At 41.0% G+C, this 26,287-nt stretch overlaps 1 protein-coding gene across 4 annotated transcripts in view; it reads right to left on the bottom strand.

Moving 5' to 3' along the window:
- Positions 1 to 26,287, bottom strand: part of EEFSEC (eukaryotic elongation factor, selenocysteine-tRNA specific) — a 254,818-nt gene that overhangs the window by 142,740 nt on the left and 85,791 nt on the right. For all 4 annotated transcript variants that reach the window (XM_036078496.2, XM_078074398.1, XM_036078494.2 and 1 more), the window contains exon 2: positions 24,401 to 24,608. In XM_036078496.2, coding sequence (XP_035934389.1) covers positions 24,401 to 24,608 — 208 coding nt within the window. The remainder of the gene's footprint in view (positions 1 to 24,400; positions 24,609 to 26,287) is intronic.

Below are 26,287 nucleotides of genomic sequence, written 5' to 3'. Positions count from 1 at the left end.
TATCACCATTTTATAGATGAGAAATTGAGGCCTAGAGAGGCGAATTAATTTGCTACAAGTCATTTACTATAAATCTCAGAGCCAAACTCTAACCCAGCCCATCTGACTCTAGAACCAAGGGTCATAGCTTCCATGTTATAATCCTACTGCCCAAGCCTCCTCTTTCATTTATACAGCTGCATAATAGTGTGACGCAGAATTTACATGCTTTCCCCCACTAATGTTACTCATTTAGAACATTCTGAATTTTTCACTATTATAAATAATACTGGCAAACATGTTGGTGGACATGACTGGCTTTTTTTTCCCCTTGCTTTGGGATTAATTCATGGGGTATAAGTCTAAGACTCAACATACATTGAAAAATCAGCAAAATGGTGGAAATAGGACAATCAGAAAGCCTTTTCTCCATAAAACCAATAAGAACACAGGCAAAAAATCATCAGAAGCAACTTTTTCAGAACTCTAGAAATTAACCAAAGGTTTGCAGCAATCTGTGGAATGTTTATTCAAGAAAAATGGCTGAATCTTGGTAAGAATAAAAGAGCTTTGTGGCATTTTAACTTGCCTTATTCCCATCCACTCCTCCCTAATTCTGCAGTAGCCTTAATAACCAGCATCTGCTATCAGAATGGAAGCCAGCAGCCTGACAGCCACTGAGGGGGCAGAATGGGTCTGAGTTCCATCAAAGCCCCTTTCCTAGAGAATTGTCATTATTTTTCCTTTCCTTCCTTCCTGGAAGACTCCACTTGCAAAGCTATCTTTATTTTTCCTGAAGGGCATTTGCTGAAAACAATCAGAGGCAATTGTTTAATATCACAGCTGCCTGAGGGAGGATAACAGTTTGGGTACATTGGCTGACCAAACAGCTTAGAAGGAAAAGCTAGGAGCTTCCATGGGAGCTTTGGAAAACTTTCCATGGGAGGTTTGGAGGTTTCCTGGGACTCTAGAACGCTATCTGCAGGCAAAAGCACTGTGCATGGTCAGGAAAGACATGAGAAGGCCCTAAGTTCTTACCTCTGGCTGACCTTGATATTCTATGCAAACAGGAAGTGAAGGCCAAGGCAGAGTTGTCAATTACCTGCCTGAGCACTGAAAGCATGCCCCAATATGCACATAGAGATCCTCGGCAAAGATTGGGAGACTTATTGATTCTAGGCATTTAAGGAAAGCTCTAATCAGTAGCTGACCACTAAGCTAACTGAGCAGAGACTTCAGTGGTCACACATGACCTTCAGAATTACTTCACAATGGGGCGCCTGGGTGGCTCAGTCGTTAAGCATCTGCCTTCGGCTCAGGTCATGATCCCAGGGTCCTGGGATCGAGCCCCGCATCAGGCTCCCTGCTCCACGGGAAGCCTGCTTCTCCCTCTCCCACTCCCCCTGCTTGTGTTCCCTCCCTCGCTGTGTCTCTCTCTGTCAAATAAATAAAATCTTAAAAAAAAAAAAAAGAATTACTTCACAAAAGTCACTACCAAATTAAAAACAAACTATGAAAGTGTGGGTGAAGAAGAGAATCTGATGTCCAGAACTGCCACATTATATTATTCTGTAGGTGCAGTTTTCAACAAAGAATCACAATACAGCAAAGGAACAAAAGTATGGTCCATACACAAGAAAAAAAGGAGTTAATAAAAATTGTTCCTGAGAAATCCCTACTAGACAAAAATCTTAAATCAGCTATTTTAAATTTGTTCAAGAAACAAAAGAAACCATTCTAAAGAGCTAAAGGAAAGAACGAAGATAATGTGTCACCAAAGAGGAAATAACAAAAAAGAGTTAGAAATTATAAAAAAAAGAAACAAATAGAAATTTTGGATTTGAAAAATACAATAACTAAAATGAAAAATCTGCTAGAGGAGCTTAATAGCAGATTTGAGCAGGCAGAAGAATCAACAAATTTGAAAATAGATCAACTGGGATTATGAAACCTGAGGAAAACAAAGAAAAAAGAGAGAAGAGAAATGAACACAGCCTCAAAGATGTGACACATTATCAAGTATATCAACAAGTGCATACTGAGAAGTCCAGAAACAAAGGCGAGATGGGGCAGCAAGATCTGAATAAACTTCAAAAACTTCCAAAGTTTTTGAAGGACATCTAAAAAGCTTAGCAAATTCCAAGTAGGAAAAACTCAGAGATGTGACCTACACACATCATAATCAAACTGTCAATGGCCAAAGACAAGGAGAAAGCAGCAAGAGAGAAGAGGCTCATTCAGCACAAGGCATCCTCAATAAGAGTAACAGCTGATCTCTTCAGAAACTATGACAGCCAATCCCAAATACCTAAAAACAAAAACCAAAACAAAAACAAAAGCAAAAAAACCTATCACATAACAGACACTTGATAAATATTCATTAAATAAATGAATAAATGAACAAGTTAAAAAAAAGAAAAGAAAAAAAGAAACGATGGCAGCTAGAAGGTAATGGGATGACATTCAAAGTGCTGAAAGTTAAAAAAAAAAAAAGTCAAACAAGACTTGTGTTTCTGGCAAAAAAAACATGCTTCAAAAATGAAGGAGAATGTAGAATTACCATATGGCCCAGAAATTTCCTAAGTATAAACCCCCCAAAATGGAAAATAGGTACTCAAACAAATACATGTACATGTATGTTCATAACAGTACTAGTCACAAAAGCCAAAAGCTAGAAACAGCCCAAATGTCCATCAATGCTAAGTGAAAAAAGCCAGACACAAGAGATCACATATTGTGTGATTTATATGAAATATCCAGAATAGACAAATCCATAGAGACAGAAAACAGATTGGTGTTCCCAGGGCTGAGAGAACAGGAAACAGCTGCTAAATGGGTACAGGGTTTCTGAAATCAGATAGTGGTGATGCTTGCATAATTCTGTACACATTAAAAGGGTGAATTTTATGGTATGTGAATTGTATCTCAAAAAGAAAAAAACATACATTGAAAGGTTTTCTACTTTTTTCACTACCACAATAATTATCTGTGATGTCTATTTCACTAAACATACATCAAAATCTCCTTATTTTTTATGCATACCTCATTTTAATTTGTATTTCCTTAATAAGCCATACAATGTTGAACATCTTCCATCTATTTATTTACTAAGTGTACTTTTAGGGAACATTTCCACACCACTTCCAGTTCTGGTCTTTGCTTCCTCCAGTAGGTGCACCCTCACCTTCCCCAGACTTCAAAAATTGCTCTGAAGTGCGTCTCTGTATGCAGTCCAATGTCCAACACAGCAGGAGCGAGGGAAAGGGACGGGGTCGAATACAACGGTACCAGGTGCTGTAGGCTTTGCACTCCTCATCTCATCAACCCCACAAGGTGGCTGTTAATTACTCCTTCTCCGGTTTTACAAAAGGGGTCCTAAGTTGGCTAGGGTCTGTCATTTGCTCCAGGTCACACAGCTAATGAGTGGGAGGGCTATGATTAAAAGCCAACTCTGGGTTTACCATTTACCTGAGAATATCAAGAGAGTTAGAGGCATGGCTGTGTGCCTCTTCTCAAATCCATGAGAATTTGGAAAGTGGCTGATCTTCAAAGATCAGGCAACATAACATATTTAAGTCCTATAAACAGATTAACAAAATCCTTCCCCTTTAGTAATTTTAGTTCTCAAACCAATGAAAGAAAGATGATGATAGCTATAATGACAGTATTCAATATCTCATAGTTTGCTATCACTTTCGAATAAAGACATAAATTTACTGGATCCTTAAAACAACCCTTGGAGGTAGGAAGAACAGTTGTTAACATTCCCATAACATTAGTTGAATACTATGTGAATGGCACTTGGTTAAATGCTTCCATCACCCCATTTAATCCTCATGGTAATGATGTGAGGGATAAAATTGGCATTTTAGAGATGGAGAAACTGAGGCACAGAGAGGTTAAATGGCTGCTAAAGGGTCATATGTGAAGTAAATGGCAGAATATAGGAGCTGTGTTCCAGAGCTCTGTCCTTCCCACCTATGCTGGACATCCCAACAATGACCTCTACAAAAGCCAAAAGGCTCCCTTCCCCAGGAATGACTACTGCGTCGGATGTCACCACTGCTCCTTTGAAACATAAGAATAGAAGATGGAGCCCAGTGCCCCCACCCACCGAGACAGGGCTGGGTTGCTCTGCTCCAACCCCTCCTGCCTCTATTTCAGTGTTACCTTCACACAGGTCACTGGTCCTATACCCTCTTCCCAAGGTTTGTCAAATCGGCGTACCACCTAAGTAAGCTATTATTTCTCAAGGTTTTTCCTTTAAAACAATTTACATTCTTACTTAAAAACACTTACTGAAAAACATGATTCTATATTATTATCTAAATGGAAGACCAGTATCATTTGCCACAAAGAAAAGATAATAGGAGAGGCCCTCCCACCACCAGCCACAAGGACAGCCATTGGCCGACGGTCTCCACTCCCTCTGCTCCGTAAAACCTGTGCCTAAAGCCTGGTGTACACTAAATGCCCATGCCCAGGAGACGGCTTGAGGCTCGCAGCCACGCTTGAGAGTCTAGTATACCCCATACGTTTGCTTTCACCAACTTACTTTTAAGCTGAACAGGAGGCACAATCGTTATGGCATAAACTTGGTAATGCCAGTTGTGTTACTTTAATTCAATTTAGTATCATAAAACAGTGTGATAATAGCTATTTCTATGAGAACTAAGTTGAATTATCTAGAAAGATGCAATACAGATAAATCTCTTTATAATCTGGTGATAAATTAGGTGTGAATAAGAAAATCATAAAAGACTTCAGGGGGTGGGGGCCTGGGTGGCTCAGTTGGTTAAGCCTCCAACTCTTGGTTTCTGCTCAGGTCATGATCTCAGGGTCGTGAGATGGAGCCCCGTGTCGGGCTCCACGCTCAGCAGGGAGTCTGTTTGAAATTTTCTCCCTCTCCCCCTCTCCCTGCTCTTTCTTTCTCTCTCCAAATAAATAAATAAATCTTAAAAAAAAAAAAAAATAAAGACTTCAGGGGAGGTTGTGCAAACACAGAAAAGTTCTCCACTCACACTGCTGAGCAAATTGTGCTTCCCATTAAGGAGACCAAAATTGTAGACAGTGCATTTGGGATGGTTTATATGTAAAAGAACTCAGAGCACCAGTCAGTGGGCTCAAACCGGAAGAAAAGATGGGCCGGGCAGAATATTTTCCAGCAAGCGACAGATGTAATAAGGTCATGAGCTCCTGTGGCAAGTACCTTGGCTGAGGCAAGCCATCTGATGCTCAGACACAACAGAACCAAAGCCATTTGCTGAGGCTTTCTCCAGGAAATTTAACTGGTGAACACCTCTAACACACTGGTAGAACTATTCTAACTTATAAGATGCTATCAAGAGAAGCAATCTCTCTCTCTCGCTCTCTCTCTCTCTCACACACACACACACACACAGGCACTAAGCATGCTGCACCTGGAGAGAAAAAAAAAGCCAAAATGACGACTGCAGCTGCCTAAGGTCCTGCAGCTGGGACTTGCAAATTACAACTTTTTAATACTGGCAAAGCAACAAACCCTAGAGCTTTTAAAAACATAGATTCTGACCAAGAAGAACATCCAGAATATAGCTTGCTTTACTGAATTCAGACCAAAAGAATTAATGATAACATATGAATCAGGAGTGCTAATTTGTGTAAAATTGAAATTACAGGTGATGCAGAAATCACACATGCCCAAACAAAACAGCAAGAAGAAGAGGAGATAAGCCTGAATTCAGAATGCAAAACTGCTCACATAGCCAAGATGCCCCAGATGAGCCTGGATCAACTGCCAACAGTGTAGTGTTAATGAGGAAGGGGAGGCACGACACTGAGAACCTTGTATGTTCCCCCGGAGCAACTTACATTATTGATATTATTAACTAAGGATGCATGTATGTGTTGTAAGTTAAAATATTATTTAAGGTCTGAATGTGTCATTTTTTATAATTCTCTGCTTTAAGCGACTTTTGATTAATCAACTACAGTTCCCTTCAGAGGACAAGAAATCTACTATTGTAGCTACAAAAACAAACAGAAAGAAAGCAAAAGAAGGCTATTAAATCCTAGCTAGATACTATTCCCTGCTGAAGGTTCTGAGCCTTGTTAAAACGTTAGGGAAATGCTGAAGACATAGTAGGACCAGGCTGAGACATTTTCCTGAACTTAAGAGATTTAAAATAACTGAAAAAGAATTCACTTTCTCAGATAACTCCATGCATTTTTTCCAATTTTTTATAGTAGTAAAATACACATAACAAAAAAATTACCATATTAACCATATGTAAGCGTATAGTTCAGTGGTATAAAATACATTCATAATGTTGTGCAGCCATCACAACCATCCAACTCCAGAGCTCTTTTTTTTAAAAAGATTTATTTATTTATTAGAGAGAGAGAGAGTGCAGCAGGGGGCAGAGGGAGAGAGAGAATCTCAAGCAGGCTCCCCACTGAGTGCAAAGCCTGATGCGGGGCTCGATCTCATGACTCCAAGATTATGCATGACCTGAGCTGAAATCAAGAGTGGGACGCTTAACCAACTGAGCCACCCAGGTGCCCCCCAGAGTTCTTCTTATAAAAACTCCATACCCATTAAACAGCAACTCCCCATTTCCCCACCCCTTAGCTCCTGGCAACACTACTCTGGTTCTAGGATTCTGAATATCTCACATAAATCGAATAATACAGTATTTGCCTTCTTATAACTGCCTTACTTCACATAGCAAAATGTCCTTAAGGTTCATCTATGTTGTAGCATGTATCAAAATCTCCTTCATTTTTAAGGCTAAATAATATTCCATGGGGAATGTATGTACCACACTTGGCTTATTCATTCATCCATCAATGAACACCTGGATTGCTTCCACCTTTTGGCTATCATGAATAATATAATTATGAACATGGGCATACAAATATCTCTTGGGACTCTGCTTTCAATTCTTTTGGATATATACCCAGAAGTAGAATTGCTGCATGGTAATTCTATTTTTAAATTTTGAAGTTTTTATTTAAATTCCACTTAGTTAACATAACTATTCTTAATTTTTTGAGGAACCCCCATACCATTATCCATGTCAGCTGTACCACTTTACATTTCCACTAACACTGCATAAAAGCTCCAATTATCCACATTTCGCCAACACTTATTTTCTTGTTTTTTGACAATAGCCATCCAAATGGATATGAGGTGGTATCTCACTGCAGTTTTTATTTGCATTTCCCTAATGACTGGTGATGCCGGCATTTTTTCATGTACTTATTGGCTATTCACACATCTTCTCTGGAAAAATGTCTATTCAAATCTTTCCCATTTTTGAATCAGGTCATTTGTTTTTTGTTCTTCAGTTTTAGAAGTTGCCTATATATTCTTATTATCAGATATACAGATTTACAAATACTTTCTCCCATTCTGTAGGTTGCCTTTTTACTCTGTTGATACTCTGTCTTTTGATGCACAAATCTTAAAAATTTTCTTCTGAGAGTTTTAGGTCTTACATAGTTCTTTGACCCCCTTTGAGCTAATGTTTGTAGATGATGTTAGATAAAGGTCCACTCTCATCATTTTGCAGGTGGATATCCATCCAGTTTTCCCAGCATCATTTGTTGAAAGACTGTCCTTACCCCACTGAATGGTCTTGACCCCCTGGTCAAAACTCATCTGACCATATATGCAAGGGTTTATTTCTGGGCTCTCTATCCTATTCCATTGGTGTATATGTCTGTCTCTATGCTAGTACCCATACTGCTTTGATTACTGTAGCTTTGTAGTAAGATTTGAAATCATGAAGTATGAACTCCCCATTCTTTTTCAAGAATGTTTCGGCTGGTTGGGGAACATTCAGACTCCATATGAATTTCAGTATGGGTTTTTCTATTTTTGAAAAAAACATGATTGGGATTTTGATAGGGATTATGTTGAATCTATAAATTGCTTGGGGTAGTACTGACATGTTAACAGTATTAAGTCTTCTAATCCATGAACAGGAGATGTATTTCTATTTATTTATGACTTTTTAAATTTCTTTCAGCAATGTTTTATAGCCTTCATTATACAAACCTTTTACCTCCTTGGTTAAGTTAATTCCTAAGTATTTTATTCTTTTTGATGCTAGTACAAATGAAATTCTTTTCATAATTTACTTTTCAAACTATTCATCGTTAAAGTAGAAAAATGCAACTGATTTTTGCAGTTGGCCTTGTATCCTGCTACTTTGCTGAATTCATTCATAAGGTCTAATAGGTTTTTGTGGAATATATGTGGTTTTCTACATGTAAGATCATATCATCTGTGAAGAGATCATTTTACTTCTTCCTTTCCAATTGGACACTTTTATTTCCTTTTCTCGCCTAATTATTCTGACTAGAACTTTCAGTACTATCTTGAATAGAAGTGGCAAAAAGTGGTAATGCTTGTCTTGTTCCTGATCTTAAAGGAAAAACCTCTTTCACCATTGCATATGATGTTTGTTATGGGTTTTTCGTGTATGGCTTTTATTACTTTGACGTATTTTCCTTCCCTTCCTAGTCTGTTGAGTATTTTTATCATGAAAAGGTGTTGAATTTTGTAAAATGCTTTTTCTGCATCATTTGAAATGATCATGTGGTGTATTACATTAAAATGTGATTTTTGTATGTTGAACTATCCTTGCATTCCCGGAATAAATCCTACTTAGTTGTGGTGTATAATCGTTTTAATATGCTGCTAAATTCAGTTTGCTAACATTCTGCTGAAGATTTTTACATCAATGCTCATAAGGGATTTGGGTCTTCAGTTTTCTTATAGTATCTTTGTCTGGCTTTGGTATCAAAGTAATGCTGGCCTCAAAGAATGAGTCAGAAAGTATTCTCTCTTCTTCCATTTGTTAGGAAAATTTTAGGAAGAATTGGTTAGGTCTTCCCTGAATGTTAGATAGAAGTCACCAATCAATCAGGTCCAGAGCTTTTCTTTATTAGGAGATTTCTGAGTACTGATTTAATCTCCTTAATAGTTACAGGTGTGTGGGGCACCTGGGTGGCTCAATCGATTAATTGGCAGCCTTTGGCTCAGGTCATGATCCTGGGGTCCTGGGATTGAGCCCTGCATCGGGCTCCCTGCTCAGTGGAGAGCCTGCTTCTCCCTCTCCCTGCCGCTCTCCTACTTGTGCTCTCTCTCTCTCTGTCAAATAAATAAATAAAATCTTTAAAAAAAAATAACTGCTCTCATGTCTTAAAAAAAAAATAGTTACAGGTGTATTCAGATTGTTGATATATTTATGATTTAGTCTTCATAGGTTTTGTTTTTCTACGAATTTGTCCATTTCATCTAGGTTACCCAATTTGTACAGCTGTTCATAGTACTTTCTCATAATCCTTTTAAATTCTACAGAATTAGTAGTAATGTCCCCATTTTCATTTCTGATTTTAATAATTTGAGTCTTCTCTCTTTTCTTCTTAGTCCATCTAGCTAATAGATTTTGTCTATTTTGTTGATCTTTTCAAAACCAACTTGTAGTTTCCCTGATTTTCTCTATTGTTTTTCTTTCTCTGTTTCATTTTTCTCTTCTCTAATCTTTATTAATAATTTCCTTGTGCTATATATTTAAGTTTAGTTTGTTCTTCTTTTTCTAGTCCCTTAAGTTGTAAAGTTAGGTTGTTGATTTCAAATCACTCTTATTTTTTAATGTAAGAATTTATAAGTATAAATTTTCCCCTTAGCACTGCTTTTACTGCATACCATAAATTTGGTATATTATGTTTTGTTTATTATTCATCTCTAAGTATTTCTAATTTCCTTTATGATTTCTTCCTTGATCCATTGGTTGTTTAAGTCTGTTAATTTCCACAAATTTGTGAATTTTCCAATCTTACTTCTGTTATTGATTTTTAACTTCATCCTATTGTGGTCAGAAAAGGTATTTCGTATGATATCTACCTTTTTAAATCTATTGAGACTTAATTTGTGGCTTAACACATGGCCTATCCTGGAAAATGTCCCAGGTGCATGTGGGAAAAACATGTACGCTATAGTTGTTGGATCAAGTGTTCTGTATATGCCTGTTAGACTAGTTGGTTTATTGTGTTCCTCTATTTCCTTATCTTCTGTCTGGTTAATCTGTGATACTGAAATCTCTAACTACTGTTCTAGAACTATTTCTACTTTCAATTCTGTCAGTTTTTGCTTCATATATTTTGATGGTCTTCCATTAGGCATACAAATGTTTATAATTGCTACATCTTCTTGCTGTATTGGACATTTTATTAATATATAATGTCCTTCTTTGTCTCTTGTAATCTTTTCTGACTTAGTCTATTTTGCCTAATATTAGTCCCCCCCGTTCTCTTCTGATTATTATTTGCATGGAATATCTTTTTCCATCCTTTCACTTTCAATCTATTTGTGTCTTTGGATCTAAAGTGAGCCTCTGGTAGAGCACATATAGTTGGACCATGTGTTTTTGTCTATTCTGCTAATCTTTGTCCTTTAATTGGTGAGCTTAATCCATTTACACTTAAAGAAATTACTAATAAGGAGGGACTTCCGTCATTATGCTATTTGTTTTCTATATGCCTTATAGTTTGTCTCTTATTTCTTGCATTATTGTCTTTTTTGGTGTTCAGTTGATTTTATGTAGTGAAACAGTTAAATTTCTCTCTTTTTTGTGTTTTTTTGGTGTATATTCTACTGCTATTTTCCTTGTGGCTAACATGGAGATTACATTTAGCATCCTAAAGTTACAATATTCTAATGTGAATTTATACCAGCTTAACTTCAGTAACTTACAAAAAATCTGTTTCTATACAGCTCTGACCCCATCCTTTTCTGTTGTTCATACCAAAAAATTACATCTTTTTGCACTATGTGCCCAAAACCATAAACTAATTATTCTTTTAAATACATTAATCTCTTAAATTACATTGAAAACAAAATGTAGAGTTACAGACCAAATTTACAATACTACTAGCTTTCAGACAAATCACTACTTCGTTCTTTTATATGTATTAGTCTCTTAAATCATGTAGAAAAAACACATGGAATCACAAAATGTCACCGTAATTAACAGCTTTTATAACTGCCCATGTGAAATCATTATTTCATCAAGAGCTTCAAGTTACTATCCAGTTTCTTTTTATTTCACTGTGCAGGACTCTTGAGCATTTCTGCATGGCAGGTCTAGTGGTAACAAACTTCCTCAGCTTTTGTTTATCTAGGAATGCCTTCATTTCTCCCTCAGTTTTCAAGGGCAGTTTTGCTATATACAGGATTCTTGATTGCCAGGTGTGTGTGTGTGTGTGTGTGTGTGTGTGTGTGTGTGTGTTTTAGCACTTTGAATATATGGGTCTACTACCTTCTGGCCTCCATAGTTTCTGATGAGAAATCTGCTGATTATCTCATTGAGACTCCCTTGTGTGTGACAAGTCACTTTCTTGTTGCTTTCAAGATTTTCTCTTTGTTTTTGTCTTTTGAAAGTTTCATATGTCTCAGTGTGAGTCTAAGTTCATTTTACTTGGAGTTCATTGAGCTTCTTGGATGTTTACATTAATGTCTTTCATAAAACTTCAGAAGTTTTCAGCCATCATTTCTTCAAATATTCTCTTTGCCCCTTTCTTTCACTTTCCCTAGGACTCCCACAATGTGTATGTTGGTCCACTTGATGGTGTTCCAAAGGTCTCTTAGGCTCTGTTCACTTTTCTTCAATTTTTTTTTTCTGTTCCTCAGACCTGATAATTTCCATTGTACTATCTTCAAGTTTGTCCATTCTTTCTTCTGTCTGCTCAAATCTGCTTTTAAATCCCTCTCATAATTTTTTTCTGGTTATTATATTTTTCAGCTCCAGAATTTCTTCAGTTTCTTTTTAGTTTATCTCTTTATTGATATTTCCATTTTGTTTATACATTGCTTTCTTGATTTTCTCCACATTTTCCTTTAGTTGAATGTTTTTAAGATAGTTATTTTAAAAGTCTTTGTCTAGTATATCTACCATCAGGTCTTTTTTGAGGACACTTTCTATTGATTCTTTTTCCTTTGACTGCGCCATACTTTCCTGCTTCTTTATATGCCTTGTGATTTTTTGTTGGAAACTGGGCATTTGAGTCAAATAATATGGTAACTCTGGAGATCAGATTCTTCCTGTTTTTTGTTGTTGCTCTTGGGGTTTTGTTTTGTTTTTTCTTTTTATTATTGCAGCCTGTCTCTATGCTGTCTCAGCCTGAAGTATAAAGTCTTCTCAAGTCTTATCTGAGTCTTCCCCTGGGCATGCATGTTCACTTTGTAATTTCCCCCCATATGTTTGCAGTTGTTTCTGAATGTCTTAGTCTTTAATGTCTGACTTTGGAAAGGGGAAAAAGAGAAAAATGAAGGGGGAACCAAAAAAAAAAAAAAAAGGCACTCGTCCTTCAAATTCTTCAGAAATCACTTCAGCTGGAGGGAGGGGGGTTGTAATGATGGAGGGATGTGTATGAATAATGGCTGCCTGTTTGTCTGCACCTCTGTGATCAGAAGCAGCAATCTGATCAGAGCACAGATCTCTGATATTTGGAGAACAGGGCATTTTTGCCCACTCTGGTTCCTGTGAGCTATGTACAAGCTGCTCTAGGAACACCTGCACAGGTGCCTGTCATGAGGCTGAGGGATGGGGAATGTATAGCTGCTATTGTGCCAAGAGCTAAAATTGACTGAAATGAACGCAATTTATTGTCTAAGCCTTCCCCTTGCAAGCCTTCAAGACTCCAGTGTACCAAAATGATTATAACAGACATACTCTGCCACTATAATTGTTATGCAGATAGGGAAACAGATTCCTGGTGCTCCTACTTTCTGCCATCTTCCCAAAAGCCTCTCCATGAATTTTTGCCACATCCAAGTACAACCTCAGACTTCTTTTGTACTTCTAGTGTAAGTCCCTCATTTTGAATAATATCGCTTTCTTCATCTTCCTCAAGACCCTTGGCCATTCCTTTACGTTTCCCCACTCTGACACCCAATGGGAAGCAGGACAAAGGACCCAGTACAAGAAGAGGCAACAGAAGGCAAGAATCCAAGAAAAAAATCTACCGCCACTATTTCTCTGGTATCCCTGCCATGTCTAAAGGAACCACCTGTCTGACCCCTCTCCCCTAGCCTCCCTTCACCAACCCCTCCAGTGCTGTCTCTGGACTCGTGCCTTCTGTCTCTCTGCATCACCACATTTCTCTTCTCTTGGGGTGGGGGAAAACCCTTCTGCTTGACACCACCCACCCCTGGCCACTTTCAATCAATACCCAATACTCTCCCCACTCACATTTCAAAATCAATACCACTTCTGTTTACTCACCAGGAGCTTATGCTTGATTTCCTCACAACATCACTTCTGTCTCCCCTTTCAAGCTAAGGGATATTTACTAAGCCATCTCCTCTGTACTGGCCTCCATGAAGGTTACCCAACATAGAAAAGGCTACCAAAGCAATGGGGCAAGAGGGTCTGGAGCACCAACTGAGAGTACCAACTCTAACTGTAAGAGGAATGGGGGAAGGGTCACAGAAGAGAACTAAGTTCCTAAAGGTCAAGAGCAACTCTCCAGTGGTCAAGTCAATGTTCTTCCCTCGGACTCTCTCCCCGTCTGTGAACATCAGTCAGCTGGCTCCCCACCCTCTTCACCCACAACCCCAAGCCTTTATTCCCATGGCCCTCCATCAAGGGCCTCTGCCTCCTCAAGAGGCCCTTCTTCCTTCCCTATCCACTGCAAGTCTCTCCCAAGAGCATCCTTAGAGTCCAGCTCTTTTCCCCCTGGACTGCTGTCCTCCAGGAGCTCCCCACACTCTGATGACCTGTGCCAAGGCTCCTCTGTGGATGGTTCCCATACCTGTGTCTTCAGGCAAGGACCCTTTCCAGCACTATAGTCATGTCCCATTCTCTGCCAGCAAGCACTTTCCCAACCCTACCACCTTGGTTTCTGATCATGTAACAACATTTCCCTGGTCTCTGAAGCCATCACTGGCTGCGTGGTCACCACTGTCTTCCTGTCACTGCATTTGATCAGTTCTTCTCTTGGGATCTGGCTCCAATCCAGCCCCTGATTTTCATTCTCAACGAGTTCCACCCTGGGTCAGGCCCTTACCATCCCAGGCCAACTACTCTCCAAAGTCTGTGCATGGGCCGATACCAGGCACTGACCATGGCTATGATGACCTTCCAGCAACACCACTACACCATTTTGAGGTATCAGCCTTTTCCTCTATACACTTTCAGGGACTCCATGGCTGTCCCAGGATGAAGCCCAGCATCCAGGCTGGTCCACAAGGCCCTCTATGGTCTGCCCCAGCCTCCTCACACAGACTCAACTCACCAACCCCCTGGAAATACAGGTGAAAACTCAAGCCCTTGCCTAGTGCCAAACTCTATCCTACTGCTGCCCCCACTCCCCTCCCTTCCTCTGCCTAGCCAAGCCTAACCTTGGTGACAGGCAATCTGAGGCAAGGCAGAGAGAATGGGATTTTGAGCAAGAAGCCTAGGACCCTAGAACTAATTTCCAATCCAGAGCTGAGTTATCATTCCACCTCATTCAGCCTCCATTTCCCTGTCCTACAGAAAACAGCATGACCTACACTGCAGGGTTGTCTCCCCCACCAAATAAGTTAATGTGTGGAAAGCATGGTGGGGAGTCTGGTAACAGTCCTTAGAACCAGGGCAGCCACTAGTTGCCTGCATCCCTTCTGAGTGGTCAGTGCCCTGACCTGTATCACATATTTTGAACTCACCCCTGCTTGGTTATCACTTGCCCTTCTAAAACCAATTCGAGGGGTGCCTGGATTGCTCAGTCAGTTAAGCGTCCAACTCTTGATTTCAGGCCAGGTCATATGCTCAGGGTTGTGGGATTGAGCCCTGCGCCAGGCTCCACACGTGGAGCCTGCTTAAGATTCTCTCTCTTCCTTTCCCTCAGTTCCCCGCCACTCATGCATGCACACACACTCTCCTCTCTCTCTAAAAAAAAAAATAATAATAATAAATAAAATAAAATAAAACCAATCTGAATTCCTGACTCCAGAAGCCAGACCAGAAGCCAATTCACCTTCTCAGAAGCCCCCACACTACTCAGAGGAAGCTAACTCAGCTCTCCTCTTGAACTGCTAGGCAAATCTCCCGCTGTTACTTCCTCCACCAGCCGGTCTTTCCTGCCCAAGTGTATGGGAGGTACACTCTTTAGAACATGGCGGGCTCGGTTCAGTTGGTCTTTGACTCCAGGCCCTTTAAAAAAAAAAATCAGGCTTTTTTTAAAAGAAGAAAGGAAGTAACTCTGACAAGCTGGAGTTCCCTAAAGAGCAAGTTAAACAATCTCAGGAGCCACTGGCTGTCCAAAGGTCAGTGTGACAAAATGATGCAAGTTCACAGGAGAGATCCAAACAGGGCCTATGACCCACTCACCAATCAACTCCAGAGCAGCTCAGACAGACCATGCTGCCCCCACAGAATTGGCAGGACTGAGATATTTGCCTTGGGAAGGCCAACACCCAGAGAGAAAGGAGAGACTTTGGAGAGGGAAGGAGGGAGGAAAAAGAATGAAAAAGAAAGGAATAGTGAGGGAAGAAATAAAAAAACTGAGGAAGAGAGACAAAGAAGGCAAGAAACACAAGAGAAAAAGAAAGAAAAGGAGAGGGGTGGATAGCCTGCTCTGTGCTAGCACCATGGTACATGCTCTCGTGTGATCTCAACACCCCATGAACAGGGGCTCTGACCCCTATTTTCAGAGAAGCCAAGTGACTTGCCTGGGGCTGCCACAGGGCCCAGAGAGTAAGTGGCTGGTCTGTAGGAGTCCAGAGTCCAGGCCTCTCCCATGACGGAGGAGAGGAAGAGTCCATTCTCAGTCCACAGGGAGGACCCCAGCCACGGCAATCAGTGAACCAGGACCCAACCACAAGCCAGGGCCCAGTACATGTGCATCATCTCTGCTTACACTGCATGAACCTAAGGCCCAGAGGGACAGAGAAGGCTAAAAGCGTGCACTAAGAATTCCAGCGATTAACCATAAAGCTTTCGGAAATTCAATTATTTTTTATCCAAACCCTTTTGGGCAATGTATTGTAACAAAACATAACGGCGTGTTGGGCTGAGTCTCTGGCCCTTTCCCAGGCTCAAGAGAAGCTGGCCTTGCTGATTTCCTGAACATGCCACACAATTGGGGATCCTGGCTTCTAGAGGCAGAAGTAAAGTTCAGCAGCCCCTAAGGGGACAAGAGGCCCCTCTTGCCTTGAGTTTCAGATCCAGACTGGTGTCTGGGTTCTAGGAGCACAAGAGGCTCCAACCAGAGATGTCAGGAAGAGCCCTGGGCCCAGCCCCATAGCTCAGCAGTGCAGGCAGGAGCTGACCTGGAGCACATTCAAGAGCTTCTCCTGTTTCCAGCACCCACCACCTCCTCCAGACTCCCCTCACAGCTGTGGTACATCACGGTTCCAACCAAGCCCAGACATGCTGACTGTGCATGCAGCCTGACCTTCGACAACACACAAAAACGATCTAAGTTAAAAAAAAAAAAAAAGTGTGTGTGCATGTGCGTGTGCATGTGTATTGTGTGTATAACTCATGTAAAAGACATAAACAAATAAAGTACAGGTTTCCCCACTCTCTGAAAGTAGGCCATTCCTATGAAATCTTCAGTAAGGCAAAATGGCATAAAGTGAAGAAGCAATTACCATTCGTTTATATGGGACAATGAGTGTTCCCAGACCCAAAAAATAACCTCTCCTAGGTTCTTCTGATACCTTAGGACACATCTACTAACAGATGCACAAAATAAATCGACATAAGGCACAGATGCTCACAGACACAGTTCAAAGCGATGGCGGCTTGATGCTGAGTGCTGAGTGTAGTTCCTGGGGAAGGGGCTTGGCAGCGCCACTCTAAGGACTCACTGCAAAGCAGACGCTGTACACTATCATTGCTTTTCGCCTTTTTTCATAAAAACAAAAATCTTCTCTGGATTTCCTTCTGTTAGCGAAAACAGGTACTATAATAAGATAGGTCTTTCATAAAAGCAAAGTGGTGTAATGCAAACTTTGAAAAGCAGGGGAAACGTGTAAGTTTTCGGTTTGGAATAGTGAAATTCAAAGCAGCCAATATTTATTATACTTTAGTCTTCTCACCAGTCAACCCAGACACCAAACCTCCCCCCAGGGTTACTGTGAGGATCTGATTGATTGTATATGAGAAATCCCTGGTACAGTGCCAAGCACACAGTAGGTGTTTGCTGTGATTGTTAAGAACCTACTATGTGCCATCAAATGCTCCTTCAGAACAAATGCTGTGAGGCTAAACTTATCAGCTCCCATTTTACAAAAGAAGAAATGCCAACTCAGGAAGATAAAGTGAGTTGCCCAAGACCACACAGCTAGTTAGCCACAAAGCTCGTATGAAACGCACACCTTGTAAGTCAGCTGGGCAGCAGCCCAGTCACTTGAGATTTGGCATTCCACTCAACCCCAGGAACGGAGGCAGGGCCACGGGAGCCCCGAGTGGGCTCTCAGCAGATGGCCTTGGCTGAAACAGAAACAAGGAAATAGAAAGTGTTTAAAAAGCAGGAGGAAACACAGAGGGAGTCTGAGAGAAAGATGCATCAAGGATGCTGTCAGATGATAACATTTAGTGGGAAAATAAACAGAAAAGCCTAGAACACAGAACAGTGTCAATGTTGTGATAACAACTACCTCAAATTATGTACATGTGGGAAAGACTGACAGGGATCCTAGGGAAAGAACACTTTAATTTGATGCACTGACGAGATTGTGAGTACATTTTTATCTTCTATTTTGATTTCTGTTAACACTGATAAATGCTTATGCAAGAGTAATTTTAAATGCTTTCAGAGATAAAGAAATCACAAAGAAAAACAATCAAAGAGTTTGACTACACAAAAATTAGAAACTTCTGCATATCAAAAAAAGCAAGTAAAATGGAAAGACAACCAACAAATGCTGAAGACTTATTTGTAGCAAACACGATAGGCAAAGGGTTAATTAATAACAACATCTTTGTTAATATTAAACACTCCTGAAAATCAAAAAGAAAGCATCAAAATCACAAGAAGCAAATAGACAAAACATATAGGCCTAATTCAAACACACAAAAGCACAACTATTTAATACACTTAAGGAAAAATGTTGGGGCACCTGGGTGGCTCAGTCGTTAAGCATCTGCCTTCGGCTCAGGTCATGGTCCCAGGGTCCTGGGATCGAGCCCCACATCGGGCTCCCTGCTCAACAGGGAGTCTGCTTCTCCCTCCCCCACTCCCCCTGCTTGTGTTCCCTCTCTCACTGTGTCTCTGTCAAATAAATAAATAAAAATCTTTTAAAAAAAAAAAAAGGAAAAATGTTTAACGTCCCCATTAATTACAGAATCACATATTAAAACAAGAGTAACTTACCATTTCTACCCTACTAAGTTTCAAATATATTTTAAAATTAGAAACCAAAGGTAGCTGCAAATATCTGTGTAAATGATGCAAACCCTTTTGGAAAAGAATAGGGCAGTGTACAACCACAGGTTTGAAAGGACTTGTGCCCTTGGTCCAGTAATCTCACACCTGGAAATGTCTCAGAAGGAAAAAACCCAAAAATACAGAAAATGTTTAAGGATGGTTGAAGATGTTCACCCCAGGGTTGTTTATTTATAAGAAGGAAAACTTATGCCAATCTAAAGGGCCTACAATGGAGTGATGCTTACATGAAGAAGTGCTATACAAAATGTTAAGTAATGAAAGCAGAAATAAAAAATGCAAATAGCTCATGATTACAACTATATGTTTAAAAGGAAGAACTGAATTCAGCAAAGTTGCAGGGCACAAGATCAACACATAAAAATCAGCTGTGTTTCTGTATTCTAGCTAAAAACAATCTGAAAAGGAAATTAAGAAAGCAGTTCCACTTAATAATGACATCTAAAAGAATTAAATACTTGGGAATAAATCTAACCAAGGATGTGAAAGACCTATATAATGAAAACTACAAAACACTGATTAGAAAAATTAAAGAAGATCTAAACAAATGGAAAGGCATCATGTTCACGGATTGGAAGACCTAACACTGTTTAGATGTTCGTGCTACCCAAAGGAATCTACAGATTCAATGCAATCCCTATGAAAATGCCAACATTTTTTTGCAGAAATGGAAAGCAGATCCTACAATTCATGCAGGAATTGCAAGGGGCCTCAAATAGCCAAAATAATATTGAAGAAGCAGAAAGCTGGAGGACTCAACATCCTGACTTTGAAACTTACTACAAAGATAAACAAAGCAGTGTGGTACTGGCATAAGGAAAGACATATAGACCAATGGAACAGAACAGAGAACTCAGAAATAAACCCACACATGTATGATCAATTGATTTCTGACATGGTAAAAGGGGAAAGGACAATCCTTTCAACAAATAGTGCTGGGAAAACTGGATATCCACATACAAATAATGATGCTGGGCCCTTAACTTATCCCACATATAAACTTACACCATATATAAAAAATTACCATATATAGAAATAGATGAAAGACCTAAACTTAAGAGCTAACACTGTAAAATTCTTAGAAAAGAAATTAGGGAAAATCTTCATGACATTGGATTTGGCAACAATTTCATGGATAGGACACCAAAAGCACAGACAACAAAAGAAAAAATAAATATATTGGATTTTATCAAAGTTAAAAACTTTTGTGCCTCCAAGGATACTATGAAGAAAGTAAAAAGTCAACTTACAGAATAGAAGAAAACATTTGCATATCATATATTTGACAAGGGATTGATATCCAGAATATATAAAGATCCCCTACAATTCAACAAGAACAACCAAACAAACAACAACAAAACCCGAAAATGGGCAAAGGACCTAAATAGACATTTCTCCAAAGAAGATATTTGAAAGGCCAACCGGTACATGGAAAGATGCTCAACATCACTAGTCATTAAGAAAATGCAAGTTAAAACCACAATGAGATATCACTTCATACGTATGTTAGAATGGCCATCACCAAAAAGACAAGGGGTTAACAAATGTTGGTGTGGATGTGGAGAAAGGGAAACCTGTGTGCACTGGGTTTGGGTGGGAGGGAGTGTAAACTGTTGCAGCCACTATGGAAAATAGTATGGAGGAACCTCAAAAAATCAAATATAGAACTACCATATGATCCACTTCTGGGAATATATCCAAAGGAAATGAAGACACTAACTTGGAAAGACATCCGCACCCTCATGTTCATTGCAGCATTATTTACAACAGCCAAGACATAGAAACAACCCAAGTGTCCATCGATGGATGAACGGATAAAGAAGTTGCGGTGTATATAAATACATAATGGATATCATTCATCCATAAAAAACAAGGAAATCCTACCATCTGCCACGACACGGATGAACTCAAAGGCATTAAGCTAGGTGAAATAAGTCAGACAGAGAAAGACAAATAATGTGTGATTTCAACTTATCTGCAGGATCTAAAAAAAACAAAAACACAAAAAACAAAACTCAGAAAGAGAGCAGATTTGTGGTCACCACAGGCAGAGGGTGGGGGGGAAAGGGAATTGGAGAGGGTGGTCAAAAGATACCCACTTGCAGCTCTGAGATAAATATGCCCTAGGGCCATGAGGTACAATGTGATGACTCTAACACTACCACGTGATATACAGGAAACCTGTTAACAGGGTAGGTCCCAGGAGTTCTCGTCACAGGAACATTTTTTTCCTTTTTTCTTTCCTTCTTTTCTATTTATTGTATTTTTATGAGAAGATGGATGTTAGCTAAATCTACTGTGATAATCATTTCACAACATATGTAAATCAAACCATCATGGTGTCACGCCATAACCTTATATATTCATGTATGTCAATTATTTCTCAATAAAACCAGGGGGGATAAACCAACAAAAAGGGGTCGAGGAAGCCACAACAAGATACCACTTCATACCCACTAGGATAACTATTAAAAAAAAGGGAAAATGACGAGTGTTGGCAAGGATGTGGAGAAATGGCAACCCTCACACACTGCTGGTGGGAATGTAAAATAGTGCAGCCACTGTGGAAAACAGTTTGGTGGTTCCTCAAAAAAGTTAAACATAAAACTATCACATGACCCAGCAATTCCACTCCTAGGTATCGACCCAAAGAAACTGAAAGCAGGGACTTGAATAGCTATTTGTACACCAATGTTCATACAGCATTATTCACAATAACCAAAAGGAAACAAGCCAAGTGTTTATCCACAGACGAATGGACAAACAAAATAAGGTACATACATACAACAGAACACTATTCACTATGAAGGAGTGACATTCTGACACAGGCTACAACATGGATGGGCCCTGAAAGCATTACACTAAGGGAAATAAACCAGACACAGAAAGCCAAATACAGGATTCCATTTCTATAAGGTACCTAGAATAAGCAAAGTTAAAGAAACAGAAAGCAGAATAAAGGCTGCTGGGGGTGGGGGAGGAGAGGGGAGGAGGAAAGGGGGAGTTCTTGTTAAACGGGTACAGAGTTTATGTTGCGGATTCTGAAAAAGTTTTCGGCATAGAGAGTGGTGATGGGCACACAGCTTTGCAAATTTTTTTAATTTTTTTTTTTTATTTTAAAGATCTTTATTTATTTATTTGTCAGAGAGAGAGAGAGAGCACAAGCAGGATGAGCTGCAGGCAGAGGGAGAAGCAGGCTCTCTGCTGAGCAAAGAGCCCAACGCCAGATGCCGGACTCAATCACAGGACCCTGGGATCTTTGTGAATGTATTTAATGCCAGTGAACTGTATATTTGCAAATGGGTAAAATAATAAATATTATGTTATGCAGATTTTACTACAATCAAAGTAATGTGGAGAAAAAAGGGGGGGTAATATGATACACAGTGAAAAGATAGGAATGAAATAAACCCAAATGTCAGCAGCTATTCTGAGTAAAGAAATATTTGGGTGGCTTCTTCTTTCTTTTAATCATTTTTCTCTATTTTCCAATTTTCTTTCAATTGCTCTTTGGATGGGAAAAAATAAGTTATGTTTTTTAACAGGTTTCATGTTTTCAGGTTTTGATATGTACATAATTCGTCAGTCCAAATTTTTCCTTTTTAGGTAGAAAGTTTCTTCGCATTTGGAGCAGCATTACAAAAGATTCACTTCACAAGGGGCCATAAGGAAAGGAAATGGTTACTTAAAATAACTTAAAGTTCTCTGCTGCACAGAGGTGAAAGCTAATGTTCTCTTACAACCTGGCCTGGCCCTGGGGCCCTTGAACCCGCTGGCTACAACCCAACAGGGGGCAATCCCTTCCAGTATGGGGGTTGTTCTCTCTGCCCTCTGGGCACTGAATGAAGACAGAAGAGGTTTCAGGGGGACAATTTCCCCTGGATGTGTGATAAAGTCCACAATTTGACCTTCAAGCATTAAATTAAAATAGGAATAGTAATTTAAAATGCAAAGTGAGAATTTGCCTTAAATTTAACCACTCAAAATAATTAGTATTAATTCACCCTTAAAAGTATCCTAAGCCCTTCCCAGAAGGTCCCATTTATATAGCAAATGATACTGACATTGTACTGGGTTTTTATGCAGGAGTCCAAAGGACCTGTTCTCCCCTTTCTGACAAGTAAATAAAACGGCAGGGAGATCAAATAACTCACTAAAAAGAAGATATAATTTTTTATCTTCCTTTTTACAGTCTCATATCCACTTCCGTTGGGAATAACAAAGTCTGAATTCTTATGCAACACTTATCTAAATGTGTCGATTTTATCGGATTGATGAATTTTGCTAACAAAAGGCAGCGCTAGGAAATCTTTTATGACATATTTGGCCCATTCACAGGCCTGGAGCTTTAATTTAACCAACTTGAGAATTCTGAGGGAGAGTTGCAGGTGTTGGATCTGAAAAAAAAAATCATAAATGGGAAGGCATATCAATCTTTATGACGGGGAAACAAAAACACTCTCTACTTGCTTGCCCTCCACAGGCAGGAGAAGGAGAGGTGGAAGGAGCAGGATATTGTCTCAGGCTGCATAGCAAAGAGGAAGCATCGCTGTCTCCCAGTGACCGCTATTTAGTATTGATCAAAAGGCACTGGCCCGGAGAGGAAGAGAGGAATTGATAAAACAATGAGGTTTGCCAACACTCTGTGCTCAACAAGGACATTTTCTCATTTTCTTGACCACATCAGAGTAAGTCACTCCTGTGGCCGCCTGAGCGAGCGGGCAGCTCTCTGTCCCCCACCCCTCCCACCACCGCCAAGGCTGCCCAGCAGCACTGCCACCTTGCCCCCCCCATGGACGGTAAGCAGAGTCAATCACCTGACAAGGCCTGTTGCTTCTCCTGTTAAAGGTCTCCCCAGGTCAGCCTCCCCTTCCTCCACAGCCTTAACGCAGACCACATTTCTCTCCCTGGGAACACCACCACGCTGCTTCTCCCTGTCTGTTCTCCCCCTGGATCCTCGTCACCAAGCCATCCTTCCACCTGCCGCCAGCCATCTCTGGATGGGAGAACCTTTCAGCCACTTCCTTGCACAAACTCATTAAGGACTCCCTACTTTCCGCAAGACAAAATCACAAACCCGTTGGTGTGAAATACTACGACAGTCCTTTGTGATTTTGTCTTTCCCGGTCTCCCCTCCAACAGCAAAGTCTGTCCATCCATCCATCCAATTTCACAGGCCTCTGAAACAGAAACATCCAGTCGTCCACCAAAACCAAGCTCCACTGGGGCACCTGGGTGGCTCAGCCGTTTAAGCATCTGCCTTTGGCTCAGGTCATGATCCCAGGATCATGGGATTGAGTCCCACCTCAGGCTCCCTGCTCAGCGGGGAGTCTGCTTCTCCCTCTGCCCCTCCCCCTGCTTGTGTGCTCTCACTCTCTCTCTCTCTCTCTCTCTCTCTCTCAAAAATAAATAAATAAATATTAAAAAAGCCAAAAAACCAATTTCCCCCTTTTGATAACCGAGTTGCAGCTAAGCAGATGGTGAGGGGATCCGTTTCCCGGGCTCTCTGACACCACGGCATGGGTGACATGAGCAGGTAGGACTGAGTCCTCCCTCACCCACAGAATCTGTGGGAAGGGTGTGTGCCCCTTCTAGGTCCACGCATTCCTGACACACTGGACCCTCCTTCAAACGTGAACGCAGTAGTGCCCATGCCTGGCTTTGACCACACGGACAAGGACACACCCTACAGTAGAAGGGCAGCAAGATGGAGGAAGCCTGGGTTTCTGAATGCTGTGCAGAGAAGAACCCCCTCCAACCGTTCACATTAAGAAATTACCTAGAAAATCAACTTCTAGTTTCCTTATGCTTCTGTATTTTTTGGTCTCTTGCAACAGCATCTTAGCCTTTACCCTTGATGAGAGTAAATGCCAGGCAAGATCCCACTTCCTAGGACCCACGGCTGACACCTGCCTACCCAATCTGTGTTAATGAAATGACCTGTGCCCCAGGACCAGCTTATACAAGTGGATACACCACTCATCAACAAACCTACTTGGTGTTCTCCAGGGTCCTCTGCATTTTCTTGGTCATTTTATCAATCGCTGCCTGTCTCTTCCCTTCAGCTAAGAGGTCTATTTTGTTCAGCACCACAACCAGCTTCTGGCAGGCGATCTGCCCAATCACAAGGCACTCCGCTGACTGGGTCTGCATCCCTTTGGTCACATCAATGACCAGCATCATCAGATCAATGATCTGGGCCCCTGCAAGGAGAGAGAGAAGACAAGATTAGAAAGGGAAATGGGGAAGAGGACTCTGCAGAAAGTGGCCTGATGTTTGAGGTTAAGCAAAATCAGCCAAATTAAAGTATTAAGATAAAAGTGGGTGGGGTGGGAAATGAATGACCACCACACACCTTCTAGCCCCGGCCTCGGGGGAGGGACTCTGACCACGTGATTTCACGGAGTCCTCATGACCAACCACCATGAGGGATGGACGCATTACCTCATCTGGAGAGGAGGAAACTGAGGCGCGTGAAATACAGACAGCTCGCCCAGAGCCCCATAGCCAGCATGCAGCAGAGCTGGGGGACCCCAAAACCCACACCATTTTACTGCCTCAATCTTCTCATTTTCATTCCATCCTACCTAGGAAAAAATATCCAAGCAGGAAATATCTCAGTTTTAGACTTGGCAAATGCCTAGAGATTTGGCCTTGCCAAGACAGCAGACAGAAAGACCAGAAAACTAATGTGGAGGCCTGGAGGTTGTGTCCTCTGTGGTTCCTGGGTCTTCTCCTCACAGTAGTTGGTTTTCGTCATGATCCTCCCACCCACAGCTGCAATATAGCTACTCACTTCTTTTGTCCTTTCCATCCTGGGTGGGAAGCTCCTGCTCTTTCAGGGAGGGTAAGAGCAATCCAAGGTTCAGCTACCTCAACAGTGAATACCATATATGTAAGTGTGTGTGTGTGCATGTGTACAGATAGGAGTGTTGTGTGTGTGTGCGTGCACTCTATATTACACATGCATGCCTGGTTGTGAGCACGCCCTAAATACACAGCCACACCTGAGCTGAACAGTAGCAGAGGGACAAATTACAGAGGAGTCAATGAAATGAAACTGCCCTGACCCATGTTAGGAAGACTAATGTTAGCCAATGAAGGGAATGTGTCCTTTTTAATAGGATTTTTAAGTAGTTTCACAAAAAGAAAAAAAAAGAAAAAAAAAAGGTGTTATCTTGGGGATACAGGAATATGCAGATATTTCCCCCTTTGCCCCAGAAGGGATTTTTAGGACCAAATTATCGTCATGGTGCTATGGAGGAAGACTGCTCTATGGGTGACTCATGACCCAAGCTCACTCCTGGGAAAGAAGGGAAGGTGAGGAGGGGCAGTCTTTCCTGTTGGCACATTCACCTTGTGCGCTAGTCAACCACTTAATCTCCACAACCACTGTTTCAAAGAAGGTGGGTCTCAGAGTCACGGGGCTACTTGCTCTAGACCAACTAGCACCAAAGGCCACCAGACCCCAGGGAGCCTGGCCCCACCACTGAAGCACTCTTCCCTGGTCACCACTGATCTGCACAGTGGGAGAAACAGTAGGTGTCTGGCTCTAGGCAGGACTCAGAGTCTAGCCCCATGACTCTGAGTCCCACCTTCTTTGAAACAGTGGTTGTGGAGATTAAGTGGTTGACTAGCGCACAAGGTGAATGTGCCAACAGGAAAGACTGCCCCTCCTCACCTTCCCTCCTTTCCCAGGAGTGAGCTTGGGTCATGAGTCACCCATAGAGCAGTCTTCCTCTGTAGCACCATGACGATAATTTGGTCCTAAAAATCCCTTCTGGGGCAAAGGGTAAAATATCAGAGTGTCCCCGCTGTCCTTCCTGCCCCTTTGCTCTGCCCTCCCCGGCCCTTTCTTCTACCTCACCCTGGGCCAGGGACA

The sequence above is a fragment of the Halichoerus grypus genome, chromosome 1 (assembly GCF_964656455.1).
Source record: "Halichoerus grypus chromosome 1, mHalGry1.hap1.1, whole genome shotgun sequence".
In the NCBI taxonomy this organism is placed as follows: Eukaryota; Metazoa; Chordata; class Mammalia; order Carnivora; family Phocidae; genus Halichoerus; species Halichoerus grypus.
This window is presented reverse-complemented; position numbering and strand designations above follow the sequence as displayed.